General features: G+C 46.5%; 2 protein-coding genes across 11 annotated transcripts in view; one reads left to right on the top strand and one right to left on the bottom strand.

Annotated features, from left to right (window-relative positions):
* MED1 (mediator complex subunit 1) overlaps nucleotides 1-7,750 on the bottom strand; it is a 52,049-nt gene extending 44,299 nt beyond the window's left edge. For all 4 annotated transcript variants that reach the window (XM_078374318.1, XM_078374315.1, XM_078374316.1 and 1 more), the window contains exon 1: nucleotides 7,523-7,750. In XM_078374318.1, coding sequence (XP_078230444.1) covers nucleotides 7,523-7,547 — 25 coding nt within the window. In that variant the 5' untranslated portion in view covers nucleotides 7,548-7,750. The remainder of the gene's footprint in view (nucleotides 1-7,522) is intronic.
* Nucleotides 7,751-20,750: 13,000 nt separating this feature from the next.
* The window catches only part of CDK12 (cyclin dependent kinase 12), a 74,901-nt gene continuing 70,986 nt past the window's right edge, over nucleotides 20,751-24,665 (top strand). For all 7 annotated transcript variants that reach the window (XM_002748521.7, XM_002748522.7, XM_017973123.5 and 4 more), the window contains exon 1: nucleotides 20,751-22,350. In XM_002748521.7, the coding sequence (XP_002748567.1) occupies nucleotides 21,305-22,350 (1,046 nt within the window). In that variant the 5' untranslated portion in view covers nucleotides 20,751-21,304. The remainder of the gene's footprint in view (nucleotides 22,351-24,665) is intronic.

The following is a 24,665-nucleotide window of genomic DNA, read 5'->3' on the forward strand; positions in this document are numbered from 1 at the left end:
TCAAGTTCCGAACCTCAGGTGATCTGCCCACCTCTGCCTCCCAAAGTGCTGGGATTAAAGGGGTAAACCACCATGCCCAGCCACTTTTCTTTTTTTTTTTTCTTTTAGGACAGTCTCGCTCTGTTGTCCAGGCTGGAATGAGTGGCATGATTTTGGCTCATTACACAGTCTGCCTCCCAGACTTGTGATCCTCCAGAGCAGCAGGGACTACAGAACTGAACCACCGTGGGGTACATTGGCTCATGCCTGTAATCCCATCACTTTGGGTGGCCAAGGCAGGTGGATCACAATGTCAAGAGATCGAGACCATCCTGACCAACATGGTGAAACCCAATCTCTACTAAAAATACAAAAATTGACCGGGCAGAGTTTGCAGTCAGTTTGCAGAGCTGAGATCACACCACTGCACTCTAGCCTGGCAACAGAGTGAGACTCCATCTCAAAAAATAATAATAATAATACAAAAATTAGCTAGGCATGGTGGCGCATGCCTATAGTCCCAGCTAGCTATACAGTGAGCCTGGCAACAGAGCGAGACTCTGTCTCAACAAAAAAAAACTTTCCTTATTTTGCCCAGGTTGGTCTTAAACTCCTGGGCTCAAGTAATCTTCCTACACTGGCCTCCCAATGTGCTGGGATTAGAATCAAGGGCCACCATGCTCAGCCTCTATCCAAATGTTTAATGAAAACCAAAAAAAAAAAAAAACAAAAACCCTAATCATGTTTCATTAACAAGCCTACAATTTAGTGACAAAGTCATTTCAAGATATGCATGAAATCTGCTGCACAATATGGGTAGCACAAACATTAGAACATGGCCTTACCATGGTTAGCCGGTTTTCAATGCGTTAATACTGACTTCCTTAATTTTTTAACACAATTTTAAGAGATCAGTTTAAAAGTATGACCAGGCCAGGAGCGGTGGCTCAAGCCTGTAATCCCAGCACTTTCGGAGGCCGAGGCGGGTGGATCACGAGGTCAAGAGATCGAGACCATCCTGGTCAACATGGTGAAACCCTGTCTCTACTAAAAATACAAAAAATTAGCTGGGCATGGTGGCGCGTGCCTGTAATCCCAGCTACTCAGGAGGCTGAGGCAGGAGAATTGCCTGAACCCAGGAGGCAGAGGTTGCGGTGAGCCGAGATCACGCCATTGCACTACAGACTAGGTAACAAGAGCGAAACTCCGTCTCAAAAAAAAAAAGTATGACAAGGTCTGGCCAGGCACAGTGGCTCATGCCTGTATTCCCAGCACTTTGGGAGGCCGAGGCAGGTGGATCACTTGAGGCTAGGAGTTTCAAACCAGCCTGCAAAACATGGTGAAACCCCATCTCTACAAGAATTACAAAAAATAAGCAGTTCTCCTGCCTCGGCCTCCTGAGTAGCTGAGATTACAGGCACCCACCACCATGCCCGGCTAATTTTTGTATTTATAGTAGAGACATCATGTTGATCAGGCTGGTCTCAAACTCCTGACCTGGTGATCCGCCCACCTTGGCCTCCCAAAGTGCTAGGTTTATAGGCATGAGCCTCCGCACCCAGCCTAATTTTTGTATTTTAGTAGAGACAGGGTTTTATCATGTTGGCCAGGCTGGTTTCGAACTCCTGACCTCAGGTGATCCACCCACCTCCACCTCCCAAGGTGCTGGGATTACAGGTGTAAGCCACTGCTCAGGCAGAGGTTGCAGTGAGCCAAGATCGCACCACTCCACTCTAGCCTGGGTGACATAAAAAAAAAAAAAAAAGCTGGCGTGTGGGCATGCACCTGTAGTCCCAGCTCCTCAGGAGATTTTTTTTTTTGAGACGGAGTTTCGCTCTTGTTACTCAGGCTGTAGTACAATGGCGCGATCTCAGCTCACCGCAACCTCCGCCTCCTGGGTTCAGGCAATTCTCCTGCCTCAGCCTCCTGAGTAGCTGCCATTACAGGCGCACGCCACCATGCCCAGCTAATTTTTTGTATTTTTAGTAGAGACGGGGTTTGGTCTCGATCTCTTGACTTCGTGATCCACCCGCCTCAGCCTCCCAAAGTGCTGGGATTACAGGCGTGAGCCACCGCGCCCGGCTACGCAGGAGATTGAGGTGGGAGGATGACCTGAGCCCAGGAGGTCGAGGCTTCAGTGAGTTATGATAGAGCCACTGCACTCCAGCTGGAATGACAGAGCAAGACCCTGTCTCAAAAAAAGAAAAAGAAAACAGGTTCTAATCACCATTCATATTTTTCCTACTTAAATTCAAAATAAAATTTTATGAACAAGAAAGAAACAGGTCAATAACCAAAGTATGCATTTCTAAGAAAGAGAAGACTGGCTTCTGAACTAAGCATGTGATTGAACCTCCTAAGCTCCAGTATGAGCAAGGACCTGTGCTATGGACCACTGAAGATGAAAAACACAATATGCTGGCCAGGCGTGGTGGCTCACGCCTGTAATCCCAGCACTTTGGGAGGCCGAGGCGGGTGGATCACGAGGTCAAAAGATCGAGACCATCCTGGTCAACATGGTGAAACCCCGTCTCTACTAAAAATACAAAAAAGTAGCTGGGCATGGTGGTGGGTGCCTGTAATCCCAGCTACTCAGGAGGCTGAGGGAGGAGAATTGCATGAACCCAGGAGGCAGAGGTTGCGGTGAGCCGAGATCACGCCATTGCACTCCAGCCTGGGTAACAAGAGCGAAACTCCATCTCAAAAAAAAAAAAAGAGAAAAACACAATATGCCTAAGATGACATCCGTGAGATGTGAGTAAGTTAATGTGGAAACAACCATCACACAACACAAACTGAGAAATGCTCTTAAAAGCAGAGACATACTACTATTGAGAAGTTCAAAGGAAGATAAGTTCAATATTAGTTGTGGGGAGATTACAGCAAAAGTGACAGGTGATGTTGGTACTGAAAGTTGACAAGGCCAGCACAGTGGCTTGCACCTGAAATCTCAGTAATTTGGGAGGCCAAGGTGAGTGAATCAGTTGACCTCAGTAGTTAGAGACTAGCCTGGACAACATGGTGAAATTCCATCTCTACCAAAAATATAAGAAACTAGCTGGGCGTACTGGCTCACTTCCCAGCATGCCCAGGTAATTTCTTGGTCCCAGCCATTCAGGAGTCTGAGGTGGAAGGATCGCTTGAGCCCAGGTGGCAAAGCAGAGGTTGCAATGAACCTCTGCACGCTCTACACTCCAGATCACATCACTACACTCCAGCCTGGGTGACAGACGGAGACCCAGTCTCAAAATTAAAAAAAAAAAGAAGAAGAAAGCTGACAAGGCAAGGCACAATGGCTCACACCTATAATCCCAGCACTTTGGGAGGCCAAGGCAGGGGGATCATTTGAGGTCAGGAATTCCAGACCAACCAGCTTGGCCAACGTGGCGAGACACTGTCTCTACTAAAAATACAAAAATATTAACCAGGCATGGTGGTGGGTGCCTGTCATAACAGCTGCTTGGGAGGCTGAGGCAGGAGAATCGCTTGAACCCAAGAGGTGGAGATTGCAGTAAGCAGAGGAGATAGTGGCACTACACCCCAGCATGAGTGACCAAAAAAAAAAAAAAGACTCTAAGAAAGAAGAAAAAAAAGCCAGGCGCGGTGGCTCACGCCTATAATCCCAGCACTTAGGGAGGCCAAGGTGGGTGGATCACGAGGTCAAAAGATAGAGACCATCCTGGTCAACATGGTGAAAACCCGTCTCTACTAAAAAAAAAAAAAAAAATACAAAAAATTAGCTGGACATGGTGACGCGTGCCTGTAATCCCAGCTACTCAGGAGACTGAGGCAGGAGAATTGCCTGATCCCAGGAGACGGAGGTTGCGGTGAGCCCAGATCGCACCATTGCACTCCAGCCTGGGTAATAAGAGTGAAACCCCTTCTCAAAAAAAAAGAAAAAGACTCCAAAAATAAAGGTGAATAGGAGATCAGTCAATCAGAGTCAAGGCAGTGAGGATGAGATCTTCTAAATCAAGATTCAAAATCCTGTTTGGGCACAGTGGCTCCACCTGTAATCCCAGCAGTTTGGGAGGCTGAGGCTGGTGGATCACAAGGTCAGGAGTTCAAGACCAGCCCAGCCAAAATAGTGAAATACCATCTCTACTAAAAATACAAAAAAATTAGTCAGGCGTGGTGGCACATGACTGTAATCCCAGCTACTCCGGAGGCTGAGGCAGAAGAATTGCTTGAACCCGGGAAGAAAAGGTTTCAGTGAGCCAAGACTGCGCCACTGCACACCAACCTAGGCAATAGAGCGAGACAATATCTCAAAAAAAAAAAAAAAAGATTCAAAATCCTTCCTACAATGCCCTCGTCTTCTGGAAAACTACTTTAGGGACTGTTTTAGCCAATTTATAGTTCTGGATACATTTCTGCCAATTTCCATCTTTATTCTAAGACATTCATTCGGATCCCATGGTAGAGGGAGCCATCGGTCCAAGTACTTTGGAGGCCAAGGCGGGCAGATCACCTGAGGTCGGGAGTTCAAGACCAGCCTGACCAACACGGTGAAACCCCGTCTTTTATTTAAATAAATAAATAAGTAAAAGAAAAGAAAAATAAGAAAGAGAGAGAGAGCGAGAGTGCGGAGGGGGAGAGAGAGATGGAGAGGGAGATAGAGAGAGACAGAAAAACAATGAAAGAAATAAAAAAGAGCGCACCATGGCTCACGCCTATAACCCCAACGCTTTGGGAGACTTAGGTGGAAGAATCGCTCAGGAGTTTAAGCCCGGGAGTTTGAGACCAGCCCTGGCAACACAGCAAGTCCCGGTTTGTACTAAAAAAAAAAAAAGACATTCATTCAAACATTTTTTTTTTTTTTTAATGAGATGGTGTTTCTTGTCCAGGTTGGAGTGCAATGGCGTGATCTTGGCTCAAGGAAACCGCCACCTCTCAGGTTCAACTGAATCTCCTGCCTCAGCCTCTGGAGTAGCTGGGATTACAGGCATGCACCTTGCCACACCCAGCTAATTTTGTATTTTTAGTAAACACGAGATTTCACCATGTTGGACAGGCTGGTCTCCAACTCCTGAACTCAGGTGATCCACCCACCTCAGCCTCCCCGTTTTGGGATTACAGGTGTGAGCCACCATGCCTGGCCTCAAACACTATTAAAAGCGCTGGGGAGGGCTGGGTATGGTGGCTAACATCTGTAATCACAGCATTTTGGGAGGCTAAGGCAGGTGGATCACCTTAGGTCAGGAGATCTAGACCAGCCTGGCCAACATGGTGAAACCCCATCTCTACTAACAATATAAAAATTAGCCGGGCATGGTGGTGGGCGCCTGTAAACCCAGCTACTCAGGAGACTGAGGCAGGAGAATCGCTTGAATCCGGAGGTGGAGGTTGCAGTGAGCCAAGATCACAGCACTGCACTCCAGCCTGGGTGACAGAGTGACACTCCATCTCAATTAAAAAAAAAGTGCTGGGGAAGCCAGACATTGTGGCTCACACCTATAATCCTAGCTAGCACTTTGGGAGGCCAATGTGGAAGAATACTTGAGCTGGGGAGTTCAACTACAGCTGGGGCAACGTAACAAGATCCCACCACTTTAAAAGAAAAAAATAGCCAGGCTCTGCTAAGTGGCTCACGCCTGTAATCCTGGCACTTTGGAAGCCCCTTCTCTACTAAAAATATAAAATTATCAAGTGTGGTGGTGCATGCCTCTAATCCCAGCTACTTGGGAGGCTAAGAAGAATCACTTGAACCCAGGAGGCAGAGGTTGCAGGAAACTGAGATTACATCATTGCACTCCAGCCTGGGCAACAAGAGTGAAACTGTCTCAAAAAAAAAAAAAAAAAAGGACAGTCTTACTCAGTAGCTAAGGCTTGAGTGCACTACTGGCACAATCATAGCCTATTGCAGCCTCGATCTCCCAAGGTCCAGGATGAAGTGATCCTCCCAGCTCAGCCTTCAGAGTAGCTGGCACTATAGCTAATTTTCCTTTTTTTTTTGAGACAGGGTCTCACTCTGTCACCCAGGTTGGAGTGCAATAACATAATCCTGGCTCACCGGAGTCTTGACCTACAGGATTCAGGTAATCTGCCTACCGCAGCCTCCCAAGTAGCTAGACTACTGGCTTGTGTCACCACGCTCAGCTAATTTTTGTATCTGTTGTAGAAACAGGGTTTTGCCATGTTGTCCAGGCTGGTCTCCAACTCATGGGCTCAAGTGACCCTCCTGCTTCGGCCTCCCAAAATGCTGGGATTACAGGCTTGAACCACTGCCTGGCCCTAATTTTTTATTTATTTATTTATTTATTTATTTATTTTTGAAATGAAGTTTCACTTTCATTGCCCAGACTGAAGTGCAGTGGCAAAATCTTGACTCAATGCAACCTCCACCTCCTGGGTTTGAGTGATTTTCCTGCCTCAGCCTCTCAAGTAGCTGAGATTACAGACAAGCCACCATGACCAGCTAATATTGTATTTTTAGTAGAGATGGCGTTTCACCATATTGGCCAGGCTGGTCTTGAATTCCTGACCTCAGGTGATCCACCTGCCTTGGCCTCCCAAAGTGCTGGGATTACAGGCCCTCACGCCCAGCCAATTTTTTTATGTTTTTGTAGAGAGAGGGTCTCACTATGTTGCCCAGGCTGGTCTCTAACTTCTGGGCTCAAGGGATCCTCCAGCCTCAGCCTCCTAAAGTTCTGGGATTACAGATGTGAGTCACTGCACCCGGCCCCACCTTTTGACCTCTCCTCCAAAACATACTTCTTGTTGTCCTTGAGAAACCTGCTGATAGGTAACTTTACTTCAATGCTCAGACATTTTTTGAGCGACTATTTACGTCAACGCTTATTTTTTGAGCAACTATTACGTGCCAGAAACTATACAAAAATTAATCAGGCAAGGTCCCTAATCTGCAAAGCTCAGAGTAAATTGAAAAAGATAAACAAACAATAATACAGCTCACTGTATCAACAGAACTATGCCCAAAATGCTAAGGAAGCATCTATACTGGAGTGTGGAACTTTAGAGAATCTTAGTAAAGTTCCACAGAAAAGTTTGTTTTTCTGCAGTTCTTAGTTCAGTCAATAAAAGAAAGGGAAAAAAAAATGAAATTCAGTGCAGTTTAAAAACACACAATAGCACGGGATCTGAACACTTGACATTGTAGGGAACTGCTGGCTGCTAATAAATATAAGGACCTAATCATTTCATTTATGCCAAAATATCCTCCAGTACGTTTACCCACAGCCCTGTATTTACTCAGACGTCTCTTCTGGAACGAGATGTAAGCTGGTTTTGTATTCACTGGCCCGGTCTCCCACCACTTTAAGCCAAAAGTGCCCTGAGGCCCAACCGACTGTCCCTAGTCGATCAGGAAATCTTCACAGAAGTTGAGAGTCCCCATCACCCCAAAGTCGGAGCTCTATATTCACCAAGGAAGGTATAGTGAGAATCTAAAACTCATAAACATTCCCTCTCCTGGACTCTATGCCCGTAAAGTGGCCCCTATCGGACATTGGCAGGAACCTCCTCTCACAAACCGGCTCCCCAAATTGTGTCCCGCCCCCTCCTTTCCCCCTCGGTCACTTACCCTCGGTTTCCCCCTGAGCTTTCATCCTGAAGGCGGGGAGAGCCTGGATCTGCCACAAAGGGATAAGCCCTTCCCCGCCACTAACGGGGAAAACAAGTTGGCCCGGGATCCCGAGACGCAGGGCACCAGCAGTCCCTACTCTTCCCGGGAAGGATCAGTCTGAAGTCCCCGGCGACAAGAAGAGAAGGGTGCTCGAGGCCGCCGCCATCTTCCCCAACGGAACTTCCCAAAATTCGCGAGATAAACCGTGGTCCTGCCAGAGGGAGGAAGAGGACAGGGCATCGAAATCTCGCGAATATTGGTCAATGCGTGGGCCTCGCGAGATTTCTTTCAAGCTAGTCCTGTCTTTGCTCTGGGCTGTCTCAGGCCTGACGCTGCTGGTTGTTAAAACTGCGGGCCAGTAACTTACAGCTCCCCTGCGGAAACCAGCATTTTCTTTTTTAATTTGAGCAGTTAAACAACTCGCAAATTAAAATCTCCAGATCTCTCTACTGAAAGACTATCTTTTCAAAGGCTATTGGTATCAGGAATGTATGTTTTCCGTGAGATACTAGATGCAATAATTATGTCCTAAGAAAGCTAGTGGCGCATTGTAACATGACATTCAAAGACAGCCTAGCACAATTAATTCCCCTTTCTTTCCTTCTTTTTTTTTTTTTTTTTTTGAGACGGAATCTCGCTGTGTTGCTAGAATGGAGTCCAGTGGTGCGATCTCGACTCACTGCAATCTCCCTCTGCCTCCTGGATTCAAGCGCTTATCCTCCCTAAGCTTCCCGAGTAGCTAGGATTATAGGTGTGTGCCACCACACCAAGCTGATTTTTGTGTTTTTAGTGGAGACGGAGTTTCACTATATTGGCCTCTATCTTCTGACCTCGTGATCCGCCCGCCTTGGCCTCCCAAAGTGCTGGAATTACAGGCGTGAGCCACCGCGCCGGCTTCTTTTCTCATTTTTTTAGTTTCAAAACTTTCTTTCTCTTTCTTTCCTTCTTTCTTTCTCCTTCCTTCCTTCCTTTTCCTTCCTTCCTTCCTTTTCCTTCCTTCCTTCCTTCCTTCCTTCCTTCCTTCCTTCCTTCCTTCCTTCCTTCCTTCCTTCCTTCCTTCCTTCCTTTCTTTCTGACAGAGTTTCACTCTTGTTACCCAGGCTGGAATGCAATGGCGCGATCTCGGCTCACCGCAACCTCCATCTCCTCGGTTCAAGCCATTCTCCTGCCTCAGCCTCCCGAGTAGCTGGGACTACAGGCGCAGGCGCCATGCCCAGCTAATTTTTGTATTTTTAGTAGAGACGGGGTTTCACCACGTTGACCAGGATGGTCTCGATCTCTTGACCTTGTGATCCACCAGCCTTGGCCTCCCAAAGTGCTGGGATTATAGGCGTGAGCCACCGCGACGGCCTCTCTCCTTCCTTCCTTCCTTCCTTCCTTCCTTCCTTCCTTCCTTCCTTCCTTCCTTCCTTCCTTTCTTCTTTCTTTCTTTTTCCTTCCTTCCTTCCTTCTTTCTTTCTTTTTTGAGATGAAGTGTCGCTCTCTCACCCAGGCTGGAGTGCAGTGGCAGAACCTCGGCTCACTGCAACCTCCGCCTCCTGGGTTCAAGCGATTGTCCTGCCTCAACCTCCAGAGTAGCTGGGATTACCGGCACCCACCACTATTCCCGGCTAATTTTTGTATTTTTTTTTTTTTTTTTTTTTGAGACGGAGTTTCGCTCTTGTTACCCCGGCTGGAGTGAAACGGTGCGATCTCGGCTCACTGCAACCTCTGCCTCCTGGGTTCAGCCAATTCTCCTGCCTCAGCCTCCTGAGTAGCTGGGATTACAGGCACGCGCCACCATGCCCAGCTAATTTTTTGTATTTTTAGTAGAGACGGGTTTTCACCATGTTGACCAGGATGGTCTCGATCTCTTGACCTCGTGATCCACCTGCCTCGGCCTCCCAAAGTGCTGGGATTACAGGCTTGAGCCACCGCACCCGGCCAATTTTTGTATTTTTAGTAGAGATGGGATTTTGTCATGTTGGCCAAGCTGGTTTCGAACTCCTGACCTCAGGTGATCTGCCCATCTCAACCTCCCAAGGTGCTAGGATTATAGGCGTGAGCCACTGCACCCGGCCTCAAAACTATTTTGATCATTTACAATATTTTTGAAGCTCTGAGAAATTTTGGATTAAGATAGGCTTTTTTTTTTTGAGACCGAGTTTCACTCTTGTTACCCAGGCTGGAGTGCAATGGCGCGATCTCGGCTCACCGCAACCTCTGCCTCCTGGGTTCAGACAATTCTCCTGCCTCAGCCTCCTGAGTAGCTGGGATTACTGACACGCGCCACCATGCCCAGCTAATTTTTTGTATTTTTAGTATAGACAGGGTTTCACCATGTTGACCAGGATGGTCTCGATCTCTTGACCTCATGATCCACCTGCCCCCGGCCCCTTAAGATAGGTTTATTTGCAGCAGTCATCTAATGATATTAGTTATATTTCCTATTTATAATTGATTGTATTCCTTTTTTGAAATCCTAGTGAACACAAGCTGCTTAGCTAGTTCTATACACTACAAATCACAAAGAGTGAAACAAAAAGAAATGAAATACCATTGATTTGATAAGAAAAGTAAAAAATAAAAAAAATATGGAGTCATATCTTTGCTGTCAGTAAATTCTCAAAAGAAATTCTAGGCCGGGCGGGGTGGCTCACACCTATAATCCCAGCACTTTGGGAGGCCGAGGCAGGTGGATCACAAGGTCAAGATATCGAGACCATCCTGGCTAACATGGTGAAACCCCGTCTCTACTAAAAATACAAAAATTAGCTGGGCATGGTGGCGCACGCCTGCCCACCCAGCTACTCGGGAGGCTGAGGCAGGAGAATTGCTTGAACCCAGGAGACGGAGGTTGCAGTGAGCCGAGATCAGGCCATTGCACTCCAGCTTGGGTAACAAGAGCAAAACTCTGTCTCAAAAAAAAAAAAAAAAAAAAGAAAGAAAGAAAGAAATTCTACAATAGGCTGGGTGCGGTGGCTCACACCTGTAATCACAGCACTTTGGGAGGCCAAGGCAGGCGGATCGCTTGAGGTCAGGAGTTCAAGACCAATCTGGCCAATACGTTGAAACCCTGTCTCTACTAAAAATACAAAAAATTAGCCAGGTGTGGTGGGGGGTGCCTGTAATCCCGGCTATTTGGGAGGCCGAGGCATGAGAATCACTCAAACTCAGGAAGTGAGTTTTGGTGAGCTGAAATCAGGCCACTGCACTCCAGCCTGGGTGACAGAGTGAGACTCTGTCTCAAAAAAAAAAAAAAAAAAGAAATTATAGAGTAACACCAAGAAGTTGATGGCCGCTGGAACTGAAGAACCAGGCTAAAATGCAACAGTTCTAGCATTAGGGGAAAGTTCTTAATATAATTAGGACCATCATTTATTTATGTAATTTTATTCTATTGTATCCATTTATTAATTAATTTATTTTATTCCATTCTATTTGTTTGTTTGTTTGTTTTGAGACCGGGTTATAAGACAGGCTAATTTTTTATATTTTTGCTAAAGATAAGATTTCACCCTGTTGCCAAAGCTGCTCTTGAATTCCTGGGCCCAAGTGATCCACATGCCTCAGCCTCCCAAAGTGCTAGGATTACAGGCATCCACCACAGCATCTGACAAAGGAGTTTTTTTTTTTAATTCTATTTCAGATGGGGCATGGTGGCTCAGCCCCGTAATCCCAGCACTTTGATAGGCTGATTCGGGCAGATTGCCTGAGGTCAGGAGTTTGAGACCAGCCTGGCTAACATGGTGTCTCTACTGAAAATACAGCAGTTAGCCAGGTGTGGCATGAGACAGAGGTTGCACTGAGCCAAGATCCTGCCACTGCACTCCAGCCTGGGCAACCAAGCAAGACTCTGTCTCCAAAAAAATTTTAAAAGTATTTTTCCATATACATCCTTGAAAATAACTAATTATCACTGAGAGGTTGAATTTTACCTAACTTGCTGCAAGAAAGTTAAGCAATGGATTTCTACTGACTCCCTAGTCTCAGATTTTTCCCACATTTAAAAAATGCCATTCAATGGTGAAACCCTGTCTCGACTAAAACTACAAAAATTAGGCTGGGCAAGGTGGTGGGCACCTGCAATCCCAGCTACTTGGGAGGCTGAGGCAGGAGAATAGCTTGAACCAGGGAGTTGGAGGCTGTAGTGAGCCAAGATCACGCCACTGCCTGGTGACAGAGCAAGACTCCATCTCAAAAATAAATAAAATAAGTAAAATAAAAAAATCATGTCTGGGCCGGGCACGGTGGTTCACGCCTATAATCCCAGCACTTTGGGAGGCCGAGGTGGGTGGATCACGAGGTCAAGAGATCGAGACCATCCTGGTCAACAAGGTGAAACCCCGTCTCTATTAAAAATACAAAAATTAGCTGAGCATGGTGGTGCGCGCCTGTAGTCCCAGCTACTCGGGAGGCTGAGGCAGGAGAATTGCTTGAACCCAGAAGGCAGAGGTTTCAGTGAGCTGAGATCGTGCCATTGCACTCCAGTCTGGGCAACAACAGCGAAACTCCATCTCAAAAAAAAAAAAAAATGTCTGTACTACAAAGTGTTGCTAGGAAATTTTTAACTTTACAAAGCTTTTTTTGTTTGAGGCAGAGTTTCGCTCTTGTTGCCCAGGCTGGAGTGCAATGGCACGATCTCGGCTCACTGCAACCTCCACCTCCCAGGTTCAAGCGATTCTCCTGCCTCAGCCTCACGTGTAGGTAGGATTACAGACATGCACCACCATGCCCAGCTAATTTTTTGTATATTTAATAGAGATAAGGTTTCTTCATGTTGGGCAAGCTGGTCTCAAACTCCTGACCTCAGGTGATTCACCCGCCTTGGCCTCCCAAAGTGCTGGGATTGCAGGCGTGAGCCACTGCGCACCACCATAAAGTTTATTTATAAGTTTTATAAAGTTAGGCCAGGTGTGGTGGCTCATGCCTGTATTCCCAGCAATTGGAAGGCTGAGGTGGGCAGATCATGAGGTCAAGAGATTGAGACCATCCTAACTGACATGGTGAAACCCGGTCTCTACAAAAAAAAAATTATAAAAATATTAATAAATAGCTGGGCGCGGTGGCTAATGCCTGTAATCCCAGCACTTTGGGGGGCCAAGGTGGGTGGATCACGAGGTCAAGAGATCGAGACCATCCTGGTCAACATGGTGAAACTCCGTCTCTACTAAAAATATAAAAAATTAGCTGGGCATGGTGGCGTGTGCCTGTAATCCCAGCTACTCAGGGGGCTGAGGCAGGAGAATTGCCTGAACCCAGGAGGCAGAGGTTGCGGTCAGCCGAGATCGCACCATTGCACTCCAGCCTGGGTACAAGAGCGAAACTCCGTCTCAAAAATAAATAAATAAATAAATAAACTTTACTAACTTTTGGTTACAGAATGAAATGAGAAGTTATTATTTGTCATCTGAAATGCTGATGAAAGACACCATTGGAAAAGTTGTACTCTAGAAGATAAGAGAGCAATGTCATTCAACAAGAAAATTATTCAAGGTACATATAGGACCAATTTTCATACATAGCAAAATGGGTACAATGGGCAAATTGTAAGTGACTAAACTTTGAAGGAGGCTCCATAGGACTATTTTTTTTATTTTTTGAGACAGAGTTTCACTCTTGTTGCCCAGGCTGGAGTGCAATGGCGTGATCTTGGCTCACTACAACCTCCACCTCCTGGATTCAAGTGATTCTCCTGCCTCAGCCTCCCCAGTAGCTGGTACTATTGGCGCCCACCTTCATGCCCAGCTAATTTTTGTATTTCTAGTAGAGATGGAGTTTCACCCTGTAGACCAGGCTAGTCTTGAACTCCTGACCTCAAGTGATCCACCTGGCTCAGCCTCCCAAAGTGCTGGGATTACAGGTATGTGCCACTGAGTCCAGCAGCTCCAGAGGACTCTTTAAACCTAAAATCTAAACTAACACATTGGTTTGTGAGGAAAAAGAGCCATTGACATTTTAAATATTTCCTATTGTGTACAGCCTAAATAGAAACTTTCTGCCTTGTTTTAGGGGATTTACAGGCAAAGTATTGCCATCACCTGACTGATCACCTTGGGGTTCTCAGAGTTGCCTTGGCTCTGCCCTTGAAGGTTATGCAAATAAAACAAATGGAGCAGTCCTGGAATTTCTGAAAGTTTTTCTGCAGAATGAAGCACCCCTTATTTTACAAAAGCACTAAATTTTTTTTTTTGAGAGAGAAAGAGTCTTACTCTTTTGCCCAGGCTGGAGTGCAGTGGTGTGGTCTCGAATCCCTGCAACCCTTGCCTCCTGGGTTTAAGCAATTCTCCTGCCTCAGCCTTCTGAGAAGCTGGGATTACAGGTGCCCACAATCACACCCCACTAATTTTTGTATTTTTAGTAGAAATGCGGTTTCACCTTGTTGGCCAGGTTGATCTGGAACTCCTAACCTTGTGATGCACCTGCCTCAGCTTCCCAAAGTGCTGAGACTATAGGCGTAAGCCACCGTGCCTGGCTAAAAGCACTAATCTCACCAGTTATTGGGTCAATACCTGCAGTTTACAGTAGATTTTGTATTTAAAAATTTAGATATGGGTTGAGCACGGTGGAGTGCACTGGCACAATCTTGGCTCACTGCAACCTTCTCCTGCAAGTGATTCTCCTGCCTCAGCCTCCTGAGTAGCTCAGAATACAGGCACGTGTCACCATGCCCAGCTGGCATTATTATTATAATAATGTAATAATGCAATAATGTATAATAATACATATTATAATAATGTAATAATGTATAATATATTACATTATTATAATATGTATTATTATACATTATTGCATTATTATTATAATAATGTAATAATGTAAAATAATACATATTATAATAATGTAATAATGTATAATATATTACATTATTATAATATATAATGCATATTATATATTATATTACATTATTATATTATATTATTATGTTATATTAATATAACATTATTATATTAATATAACATAATATAAAATAATATTAATAATCACATAATCTCATTACTGAGATTGGGCCACTGCACTCCTGCTTGGTGACAGAGCAAGACTCCATCTCGAATAAATAAATAAATAAATATTTAAATAGGTTCTACTACTGTTTAGTAGACAGAGCAATTCTCTGTCTCCAAAAATAATAATAATCATATAATCTCATTAGTTTATTTATTCAATTGAAATTTATTGTCAGGATTAAAAGGGTTCTGTGAAAATTTTTAAAGTGCTATAGAAATTCAAGATAGTATAACTTCAGAGTTTCAGGGATAAAGCTTCATTCATTCATTCTTGGTCTCTGGTTGGCTTCAAGAGGTAGTAATGGATGATTATAAAAGTTTCAGCCTGCTGTGGTGGTTTACGCCTATAATCCCACCACTTTGGGAGACCAAGGCAGGCGGATCACAAGGTCAAGAGATTCAGACCACCCTGGTCAACATGGTGAAACCCGGTCTCTACTAAAAATACAAAAAAATTAGCTGGGTGTGGTGGTGTGCGCCTGCCAGCTACTCGGGAAGCTAAGGCAGGATAATCGCTTGAACCCAGGAAGCAGAGGTTGCAGTGAGATGAGATTGTGCCACTGCACTCCTGCCTGGCAACAGAGCAAGACTCCATCACAGAAAAAAAATAAATAAATAAAGTTGTTAAAAAGTTCTACTAGTGTTTAATCTGGCTAATGAATTTAGTTCTTCCAGATTTTGACACATCACCGTAATGCCTTATGTCATCTTCACTTTTCCATTCTACCTTGGGTACATTCTGAGTTAAAAACTTGATCTTGGCCAGGCGCGGTGGCTCTTGCCTGTAATCCCAGCACTCTGTGAGGCTGAGGCAGGTGGATCACAAGGTCAGGAGTTTAAGACCAGCCTGGCCAAGATGGTGAAACCCCATCTCTACTAAAACTACAAAAATTAGCCGGATGTGATGGCAGTTGCCTGTAATCTCAGCTACTCAGGAGGCTGAGGCAGGAGAATCTCTTGAACTCGGGCGGCAGAGGTTGCCGTGAGCCTAGATTGTACCATTGCACTCCAACTTGAGTGACAGAGACTTTGTATCAAAAAAAAAAAAAACACAAATAAATACAAATAAATTAGCTGGGCGTGGTGGTGGGCACCTGTAATCCCAATTACTTGGTAGGTGGAGGCAGAGAATTGCTTGAACCCAGGAAGCGGAGGTTGCAGTGAGCTGAGATGGCGCCACTGCACTCCAGGCTGGTGACCGAAAACAAACAAACAAAACTGGTGAAGGCCAGACACAGTAGCTCTCAAGGTGGGGGATCCCTTCAGTCGAGGGCTTCAAGTGCAGATTGGGCAACATAGCAAGACCCCATCTTTCCAAAAAAATTTTAAAAAGCCAGGCCCTGTGGCTTGTGCCTGTAATCTCAGCCATAGGCTGAGGCTGGAGGATTGCTTGAGTTGGAGAGGTAAAGACTGGAGTGAGTCATGGTCATACCACTGTACTCCAGCCTGGGTAACAGAGCAAGATCTTATCTCAAAAAAATAAATTGGTGAGGACTTTTTTTTTTTTTGAGATGGAATTTCACTGTTATTACCCAGACTGGAGTGCAATGGCACGATCTTGGTTCACCGCAACCTCTGCCTTCTGGGTTCAAGCAATTCTCCTGCCTCAGCCTCCGGAGTAGCTGGGACTACAGGCGCACACCACCATGCCCAGCTAATTTTTGTATTTTTAGTAGAGACGGGATTTCACCTTGTTGACCAGGATGGTCTCGATCTCTTGACTTCGTGATCCACCCGCCTCGGCCTCCCAAAGTGCTGGGATTATAGGTGTGAGCCACCGCACCCGGCCTGGTGAGGACTTTTATATCCCAGACCTCCTATCCTCCTATAGCAGTGAATAAGGAGTGTTCACACCTGAGTTCCAGTGCTTGTGTTTTTCTTTTTCCTTTTCTTTTTTTGAGACAGTTTTCTGTTCTATCACCCAGGCTGGAGTGCAGTGGCATGATCACGGCTCAATGCAGGCTTGACCTCCTGGGCTCAAGTGATCCTCCCACCTCAGCCTCAAGGAGTAGCTGGGACTACAGGCAGGCACCACCATGGCCCAACTAATTTCTTGTATTTTTTGTAGAGTCACAGATCTCAACATGTTGCCCGGGCTGGTCTTCAACTTCTGGGCTCATGAGATCCTACCATGTTGGCCTCCCAAACTGTTGGTATTATAGGTGTGAGCCACCACACTCAGCCTTTTTTTCTTCTCTTTTCTTTTTCTATTTTATTTTATTTTTTGAGATGGAGTTTCGCTCTTGTTACCCAGGCTGGAGTGCAATGGCACGATCTTGGCTCACCGCAACCTCCGCCTCCTGGGTTCAGGCAATTGTCCTGCCTCAGCCTCCTGAGTAGCTGGGATTACAGGCATGCGCCACCGTGCCCAGCTAATTTTTTGTATTTTTAGTATAGACGGGGTTTCACCATGTTGACCAGGATGGTCTCGATCTCTTGACCTTGTGATCCACCCGCCTTGGCCTCCCAAATTGCTGGGATTATAGGTGTGAGCCACTGCACCCGGCCCTATTTTATTTTTTTTTAATTGCATTTTAGGTTTTGGGGTACCTGTGAAGAACATGCAAGATAGTTGCATAGGTACACACCTGGCAGTGTGATTTGCTGCCTTCCTCCCCTTCTATATCTGGCATTTCTCCCCATGCTATCTCTCCCCAACTCCCCACCTCCCACTGTCCCTCCCCTATTCCCTCCAACAGACCTCAGTGTGTAGTGCTCCCCTCCCTGTTGTTTTCTTTTTGAGACAGAGTCTTGCTCTGTCACCAAGGCTGGAGTGAAGTGGTGCAATCTAGGGTCTTTGCAGCCTCCACCTCCTGGGTTCAAAAAATTCTCCTGCCTCAGCCTCCTGAGTAGCTGGGACTACAAGCACATACCACCACATCTACCTAATTTTTGTATTTTTAGTAGAAAAGGGTTTTCGCCATGTTGGCCAGGATGGTCTCTATCTCCTGACCTCATGATCCGCCCGCCTCGGCCTCCCAAAGCGCTAGGATTACAGGTATGAGCCACTGCACCCAACCCTTTTTTTCTTTTCATTAGCTTTTTTTTTTTTTTTTTTTAAGACAGAGTCTCTGTGGCCCAGGCTGGAGTGCAGTGGCCCAATCTCAGCTCACTGCAACCTCTGCCTCCTGGGTTCTAGTGATTCTCATGCCTCAGCCTCTGAGTAGCTGTAATTACAGGTGCATACCACCAGGCCTGGCTAAATTTTTGTACTTTTTTTTTTTTTTTTTTGAGATGGAGTCTTGCTCTGTCACCCAGGTTGGAGTGCAGTGGTGTGATCTCTGCTCACTGCAACTTCTGACTTCCAGGTTCAAATAATTCTCCTGCCTCAGCCTCCTGAGTATCTATGATTACAGGTAAGCACCACTAAACCTGGCTAACTTTTGTATTTTTAGTAGAGACAGGGTTTCACCATGTTGGCCAGGCTGGTCTCGAACTCCTGACCTCAAGTTATCTGCGCACTTTGGCCTCCTAAAATGCTGGGATTACAGGTGTGAGCCACCGTGCCTGGCATCTAATTTTTATAGTTTTAGTAGAGACAGAGTTTTGCTACATTGGCCAGGCTGGTTTTAAACCCCTGAACTCAAATGATTCGCCCTTCTTGATCTCTCAATGTCGGAATTACAGGCGTGAGTCACCGAGCAGCCACTTTTTTTCTTGATAGCATTAATTTTACTTCCATAGAAGATTAAAAAGTTGTTGTGGAAAACCATCTTTTCTTCTTCTTTTTTTTTTTCGGATGGAGTTTTGCTCTTGTTACCCAGACTGGAGTGCAATGGCACGATCTCTGCTCACCGCAACCTCCACCTTCTGGGTTCAAGCAATTCTCCTGCCTCAGCCTCCCAAGTAGCTGGGACTACAGGCGTGCACCACCATGCCCAGCTAATTTTTGTATTTTTAGTAGAGATGGGGTTTCACCTTGTTGACCAGGATGGTCTCCATCTCTTGACCTCATGATCCACCCACCTTGGCCTCCCAAAGTGCTGGGATTATAGGCCTGAGCCACCGCACCCGGCCTTTCTTGTTAATTAATACTATGCTTTCTTGTTCGTATTACAATCTTTTGTGTGAGGATGAAAGGCTAAGTTATCCTGTAACAGCCATGGGAAGATCTCGAGATGGGATGAGCTTTTAGGTTCTGAGATTTGAAGCAAAGATAGGTGAGGAGACAGCGCCATAGGATGGAAGAGCTTGTGCTTTAGTCTCAGAAAGCCATAAATTTGAATCTGGACTGTGGCACTTGTTGGACTAAATGATTCAACTTCCCTGAGGCTGGGATTCCTTCTCCATAAAATTGGGATGAAGATCTCATGTTTTGCAGGATAGTTGTGAAAATTAAGATAGGCTGGGTGCCGTGGCTCAAGCCTGTAATCCCAGCACTTTGGGAGGCCGAGGCAGGTGAATCACGAGGTCAAGAGATCGAGACCATCCTGGTCAACATGGTGAAACCCCATCTATACTAAAAATACAAAAAAAAAAAAAAAAAATTAGCTGGGCATGGTGGCGTGTGCCTGTAATCCCAGCTACTCAGGAAGCTGAGGCAGGAGAATTGCCTGAACCCAGGAGGCAGAGGTTGCGGTGAGCCGAGATGGCGCCATTGTACCCCAGCCTGGGTAACAAGAGTGAAACTCCGTCTCAAAAAAAAAAAAAAAGAGATGATATGTATTGCCGGGTGCGGTGGCTCACGCCTGTAATCCTAGCACTTTGGGAGGCTGAGGTGGGTGGATGACCTGAGGTCAGGAGTTCAAGACCAGCCTGGCCATCATGGAGAAACCCCATCTTTATTTTTATTATTTATTTATTTATTTTTTGAGATGGAGTTTCCCTCGTTACCCCAGGCTGGAGTGCAATGGCGCGATCTCGGCTCACTGCAACCTCCGCCTCCTGGGTTCAGGCAATTCTCCTCCCTCAGCCTCCTGGGTAGCTGGGACTACAGGCACATGCCACCATGCCCAGCTAATTTTTTGTATTTTTAGTAGAGATGGGTTTTCACCTTGTTGACCAGGATGGTCTCGATCTCTTGACCTCGTGATCCACCCGCCTCGGCCTCCCAAAGTGCTGGAATTACAGGCTTGAGCCACCGCGCCCGGCCGAGAAACCCCATCTTTAAAAAAAAAAAATAAAATAAATAAATTTGCCTCCACTTAAAAAAAAAGATAATATGTGTAAAATGCTTGACTCATAGCACACAACGTATATGTGGGAAGCACTGTTTAAACACTCTGGGACTTGAAGTGTCCCAACATTTGCCCTTTGCTCTGTAAAAAATCATCTCAGTCGGGCGCGGTGGCTCAAGTCTGTAATCCCAGCACTTTGGGAGAACCAGGCAGGCGGATTGCTTCAGTCTAGGAGTTCAAGACCAACGATCGCTTCAATCTAGGGGTTCGAGACTAGCCGGGGCAACATGGCGAAACTCCATCTCTACGAAAAATAGAAACAAATTAGCCCGGCATGGTGGTGCGAGCCTATAGTTCCAACTACTCGGCTGGCTGATGTGGGAGGATAGCTTGAGGTGAAGGCTGCAGTGAGCCGAGATCACTCCACTGCAATCCAGTCTGGCCGACAGAGCGGCCTTGTCTCAACAAACAAAAAAAAAAAACGGCCGGGCGCGGAGGTTCACCCCCGTAATTCCAATACTTTGGAAGGCCGCGGCGGGAGGATCACTCGAATTGGAGACGACCGTGGCCAACGTGGCGAAAACCCGTCTTTACTAAAATACGAAAATTAGCCGGTCGTCCTGGCGGGCGCCAGTAATTTCAGCTACTCGGGACTGAGGCAGGAGAATCGCTTGAACCCGGGAGGTGGAGGTTGCAATGAGCTGCGATGGCGCCATTGCACTCCAGCCTGGGCGGCAGAGCGAGACTCTGTCTCAAGACTTGTTAAAAAGGATGCTAAAATTAGTTTGTCACGGAGTCTGGGTGTGTTTGTTTAATGAGTTATCGATAAAGCTTTGATTTTAAAAAAAAAAACACTCGGTTTATTCCGTTTCAAAAAAGCTCTGCTCAAACGGGTAAGCGGGAGCTCATCGCGAGAGTCAGGTGAGTCGCGTTACTTGTTCGGGACATGATCTCGCGTTGTTTGATGAAGCAGCGGAGTGAGGTGAAAGCGTAGCACGAAACATCGCGAGAGGCTACCGGACTCTCGCGACGATTCCTGGGATTGCCCCTCCCCCTCCTCCAAGTACCGTTTCGGTTTAATCTAGTGTGTGACTGAGTCTGTGAGGGAGCGAGAGTGTGTGTGGTGTGGCGGTGAGACGAAGGCAAGAAAAGGGGCTCCCTCCGAGCGAGGGACAAAGGGGGCGTAAGGCACCTAGGCCGCGGGACCCCGGCGACGGGAAGCCGCCCCGAGCCGGGCTACCGGGTAGGGGAAGGGCCCGCGTAGTCCTCGCAGGGCCCCAGAGCCGGAGTCGGCCTCACAGCCCCGGGCCATCGGTTTCTCACTTCCTCGACCTCTCCGACTCCTGGGCCCGAGGACTGGCTCGGCGGGGCGAGAAGACTTGAGCCAGCTCCCGGTTGTCTCGCAACTCCACTGCTGAGGAACTCTCATTTCTTCCCTCGCTCCTTCACCCCCCACCTCATGTAGGAGGGTGCTGAGGCGTCGGGAGGGAGGAGGAGTCTGGGCTACCGTCCCTGCCCTCCCCACCCGCTTCCCGGGGAGCTTTGGTGGGCGTGGAGTTGGGGTTGGGGGGGTGGGTGGGGGTTGCTTTTTGAAGTGCTGGGGAACTTTTTCCCTTCTTCAGGTCAGGGGAAAGGGAATGCCCAATTCAGAGAGACATGGGGGCAAGAAGGACGGGAGTGGAGGAGCTTCTGGAACTTTGCAGCCGTCATCGGGAGGCGGCAGCTCTAACAGCAGAGAGCGTCACCGCTTGGTGTCGAAGCACAAGCGGCATAAGTCCAAACACTCCAAAGACATGGGGTTGGTGACCCCCGAAGCAGCATCCTTGGGTACAGTTATCAAACCTTTGGTGGAGTATGATGATATCAGCTCTGATTCCGACACCTTCTCCGATGACATGGCCTTCAAACTAGACAGAAGAGAGAACGACGAACGTCGTGGATCAGATCGGAGCGACCGCCTGCACAAACATCGTCACCACCAGCACCGGCGTTCCCGGGACTTACTGAAAGCTAAACAGATCGAAAAAGAAAAAAGCCAGGAAGTCTCCAGCAAGTCCGGATCGATGAAGGACCGGATATCAGGAAGTTCAAAGCGTTCGAATGAGGAGACTGATGACTATGGGAAGGCACAGGTAGCCAAAAGCAGCAGCAAGGAATCCAGGTCATCCAAGCTCCACAAGGAGAAGACCAGGAAAGAACGGGAGCTGAAGTCTGGGCACAAAGACCGGAGTAAAAGTCATCGAAAAAGGGAAACACCCAAAAGTTACAAAACAGTGGACAGCCCAAAACGGAGATCCAGGAGCCCCCACAGGAAGTGGTCTGACAGCTCCAAACAAGATGATAGCCCCTCGGGAGCTTCTTATGGCCAAGATTATGACCTTAGTCCCCCAAGATCTCATACCTCGAGCAATTATGACTCCTACAAGAAAAGTCCTGGAAGTACCTCGAGAAGGCAGTCCATCAGCCCCCCTTACAAGGAGCCTTCGGCCTACCAGTCCAGCACCCGGTCACCGAGCCCCTACAGTAGGCGGCAGAGATCTGTGAGTCCCTATAGCAGGAGACGGTCGTCCAGCTACGAAAGGAGTGGCTCTTACAGCGGGCGATCGCCCAGTCCCTATGGTCGAAGGCGGTCCAGCAGCCCTTTCCTGAGCAAGCGGTCTCTGAGTCGAAGTCCACTCCCCAGGTGAGCTATTTGTCTAACAGTCCTTCCTCATTTAGGGTGGGTTGTGAGGAATTGGCGTTCAGCGTGTTAACGTTGTGTGGAAACCTCCAGTGTTCATCACTGACTAGAACACTTTGCTGTCAGCTAGTCATTCCAGTGTGTGAGTCTGTCTCCCCTTAAGCCAGAATTCGAGAAGTGAAGATACGCCTCACACCACTAAAGGTAGGTAGTCCAGTGGTGGGGTCTTCCAGTTGTAAGCTTCTGAGTGGGAAACGTCAAAGGCTTCTGCTTAGTGAGTGCATGGAGTTGATACTAGTTCTCAAAGCATATCTAGCTATTTCTGTTGCTTAGTTTTAAATTTTTTAAAATTACATTGGTATTAGTGCTTTAGACTCTGTGGGACCTGGTTGAAGACTTAAGAAATTACAAAGTTTCATTTGTGAAGTTATTTGCCTAGGTTATCCTATTTGTCTTGTCCACTGAGTCCCCAAACCTGTACATTTATTCATTTCCTACTTGGCACTGTTTTAATAATTTACAAAATATTCCTGTCTTTTAAATGATGTTTTAGTGGAAATTCAGCTGATTAGTCTGTTATTCTTTTGATGACATAACCTGTCAGAAATTGGTTCCAAGGACAATTTGGTTTTCTTTACAGCATCATCACTGACCTACCTTGTGACTGCTGACAATTTTCAACCTTTCTCTAAAACACATGGTCATAATGCCTTCTTTCTATTTTTTCGAGAAGGCATGCTAGTTTGAAATTTAGTGAATTATCTGGAAAACTGTGTTCTTGTTCCTAGGTAAAGAGATGTACCTCCTTTGTGGCCTCATCTCTGTTCACAAAAGCAGAACGTGGGCTTTAGTTAGACCTTTGGAATCCTAATGTTGCCTTGTGGCCTTTACCAAATGAGTTAATTTCTCCATGCCTAAGTTGCTTCAGGTGTAAAATGGGAATAATAAAGACCTTTTTTTTTTTTTTTTTTTTTGAGACGGAGTTTCGCTGTTGTTACCCAGACTGGAGTGCAATGGCATGATCTCGGCTCACCGCAACCTCCGCCTCCTGGGTTCAAGCAATTCTCCTGCCTCAGCCTGCCGAGTAGCTGGGACTACAGGCGCGCACCACCGCGCCCAGCTATTTTTTGTATTTTTAGTAGAGACGGGGTTTCACCTTGTTGGCCAGGATGGTCTTGATCTCTTGACCTCGTGATTCATCTGCCTCAGCCTCCCAAAGTGCTGGGATGACAGGCGTGAGCTACTGCGCCCGGCTAATAAAGACCTATTTTTAAGGGTTGTGATTAAATTAGTCAATTTGAAGTGTATAGTACAGTGCCTTGTACAAAATACCACTCAGTAAATTATGAGTAAGGATAATGTTGAACATTAGTAGAGAAATTGTGATAACTTGAAAAAAAATCCATGTATGGCTTTTTTTTTTCTTTTTTTGAGACAGAGTCTTGCTCTATTGCCAGGCTAGAGCACAGTGGCACAGTCTCAGCTCACTGCAACCTCCGCCTCCCAGGTTCAAGCGATTCTTCTGCCTCAACCTCCCAAGTAGCTGGGACTACAGGCGCGTGACAAACGCCCAGCTAATTTTTGTATATGTATATATTTTTCTTTATAGACAGGGCTTCACCATGTTAGTCAGGCTGGTCTTGAACTTCCTACCTCAGGTAATCTGCCCACCTTGGCCTCCAAAGTGCTTGGATTACAGGCATGAGCCACCACGCTTGGCTAATTTTTGTATTTTTAGTAGAGACAGGGTTTCACCAAGTTGGCCAGGATGGTTTCGATCTTTTGACCTCGTGATCTACCTGCCTCGGCTTTCCAAAGTGCTGGGATTACAGGCGTGGACCACCGCGCCCAACCAACTTTTTTTTTTAAAGACAGGATCTTGCTCTGTTGCCTAGGCTGGAGTGCAGTGGCATCATCTTGGCTTACCGCAGCTTTGAGCTCCCTGGCTCAAGCAGTCCACGAACCTCAGCCTCCTGAGTAGCTGGGATTGCAGGCACATGCCACCATGCCTGGCTAATTTTTTTTTTTTTTTTTGGTAGAGACTGGGTTTTGCCCCGTTGCCCAGGCTGGTCTCGAACTCCTGAGCTCAAGCGATCTTCCTTCCTCCCAAAGTGTTGGGATTACAGGCCACCATGCCTGGGTCATGCATGGCTTTTGTATTTCAGTATAATTTTTGCTGACTGAAGTTGTAATTATTCATAAACTGGTATGAATACATCAAGCTGCAGAGTGTTCCTAGCTGTCAGGGGCTAAAATTCTTAATATTTTCTCCATTTTATTTTATTATTTAATTTTTTTTCTTTTTTGAGACAGAGTTT

This window comes from Callithrix jacchus, chromosome 5, assembly GCF_049354715.1.
Source record: "Callithrix jacchus isolate 240 chromosome 5, calJac240_pri, whole genome shotgun sequence".
NCBI lineage: Eukaryota > Metazoa > Chordata > Mammalia > Primates > Cebidae > Callithrix > Callithrix jacchus.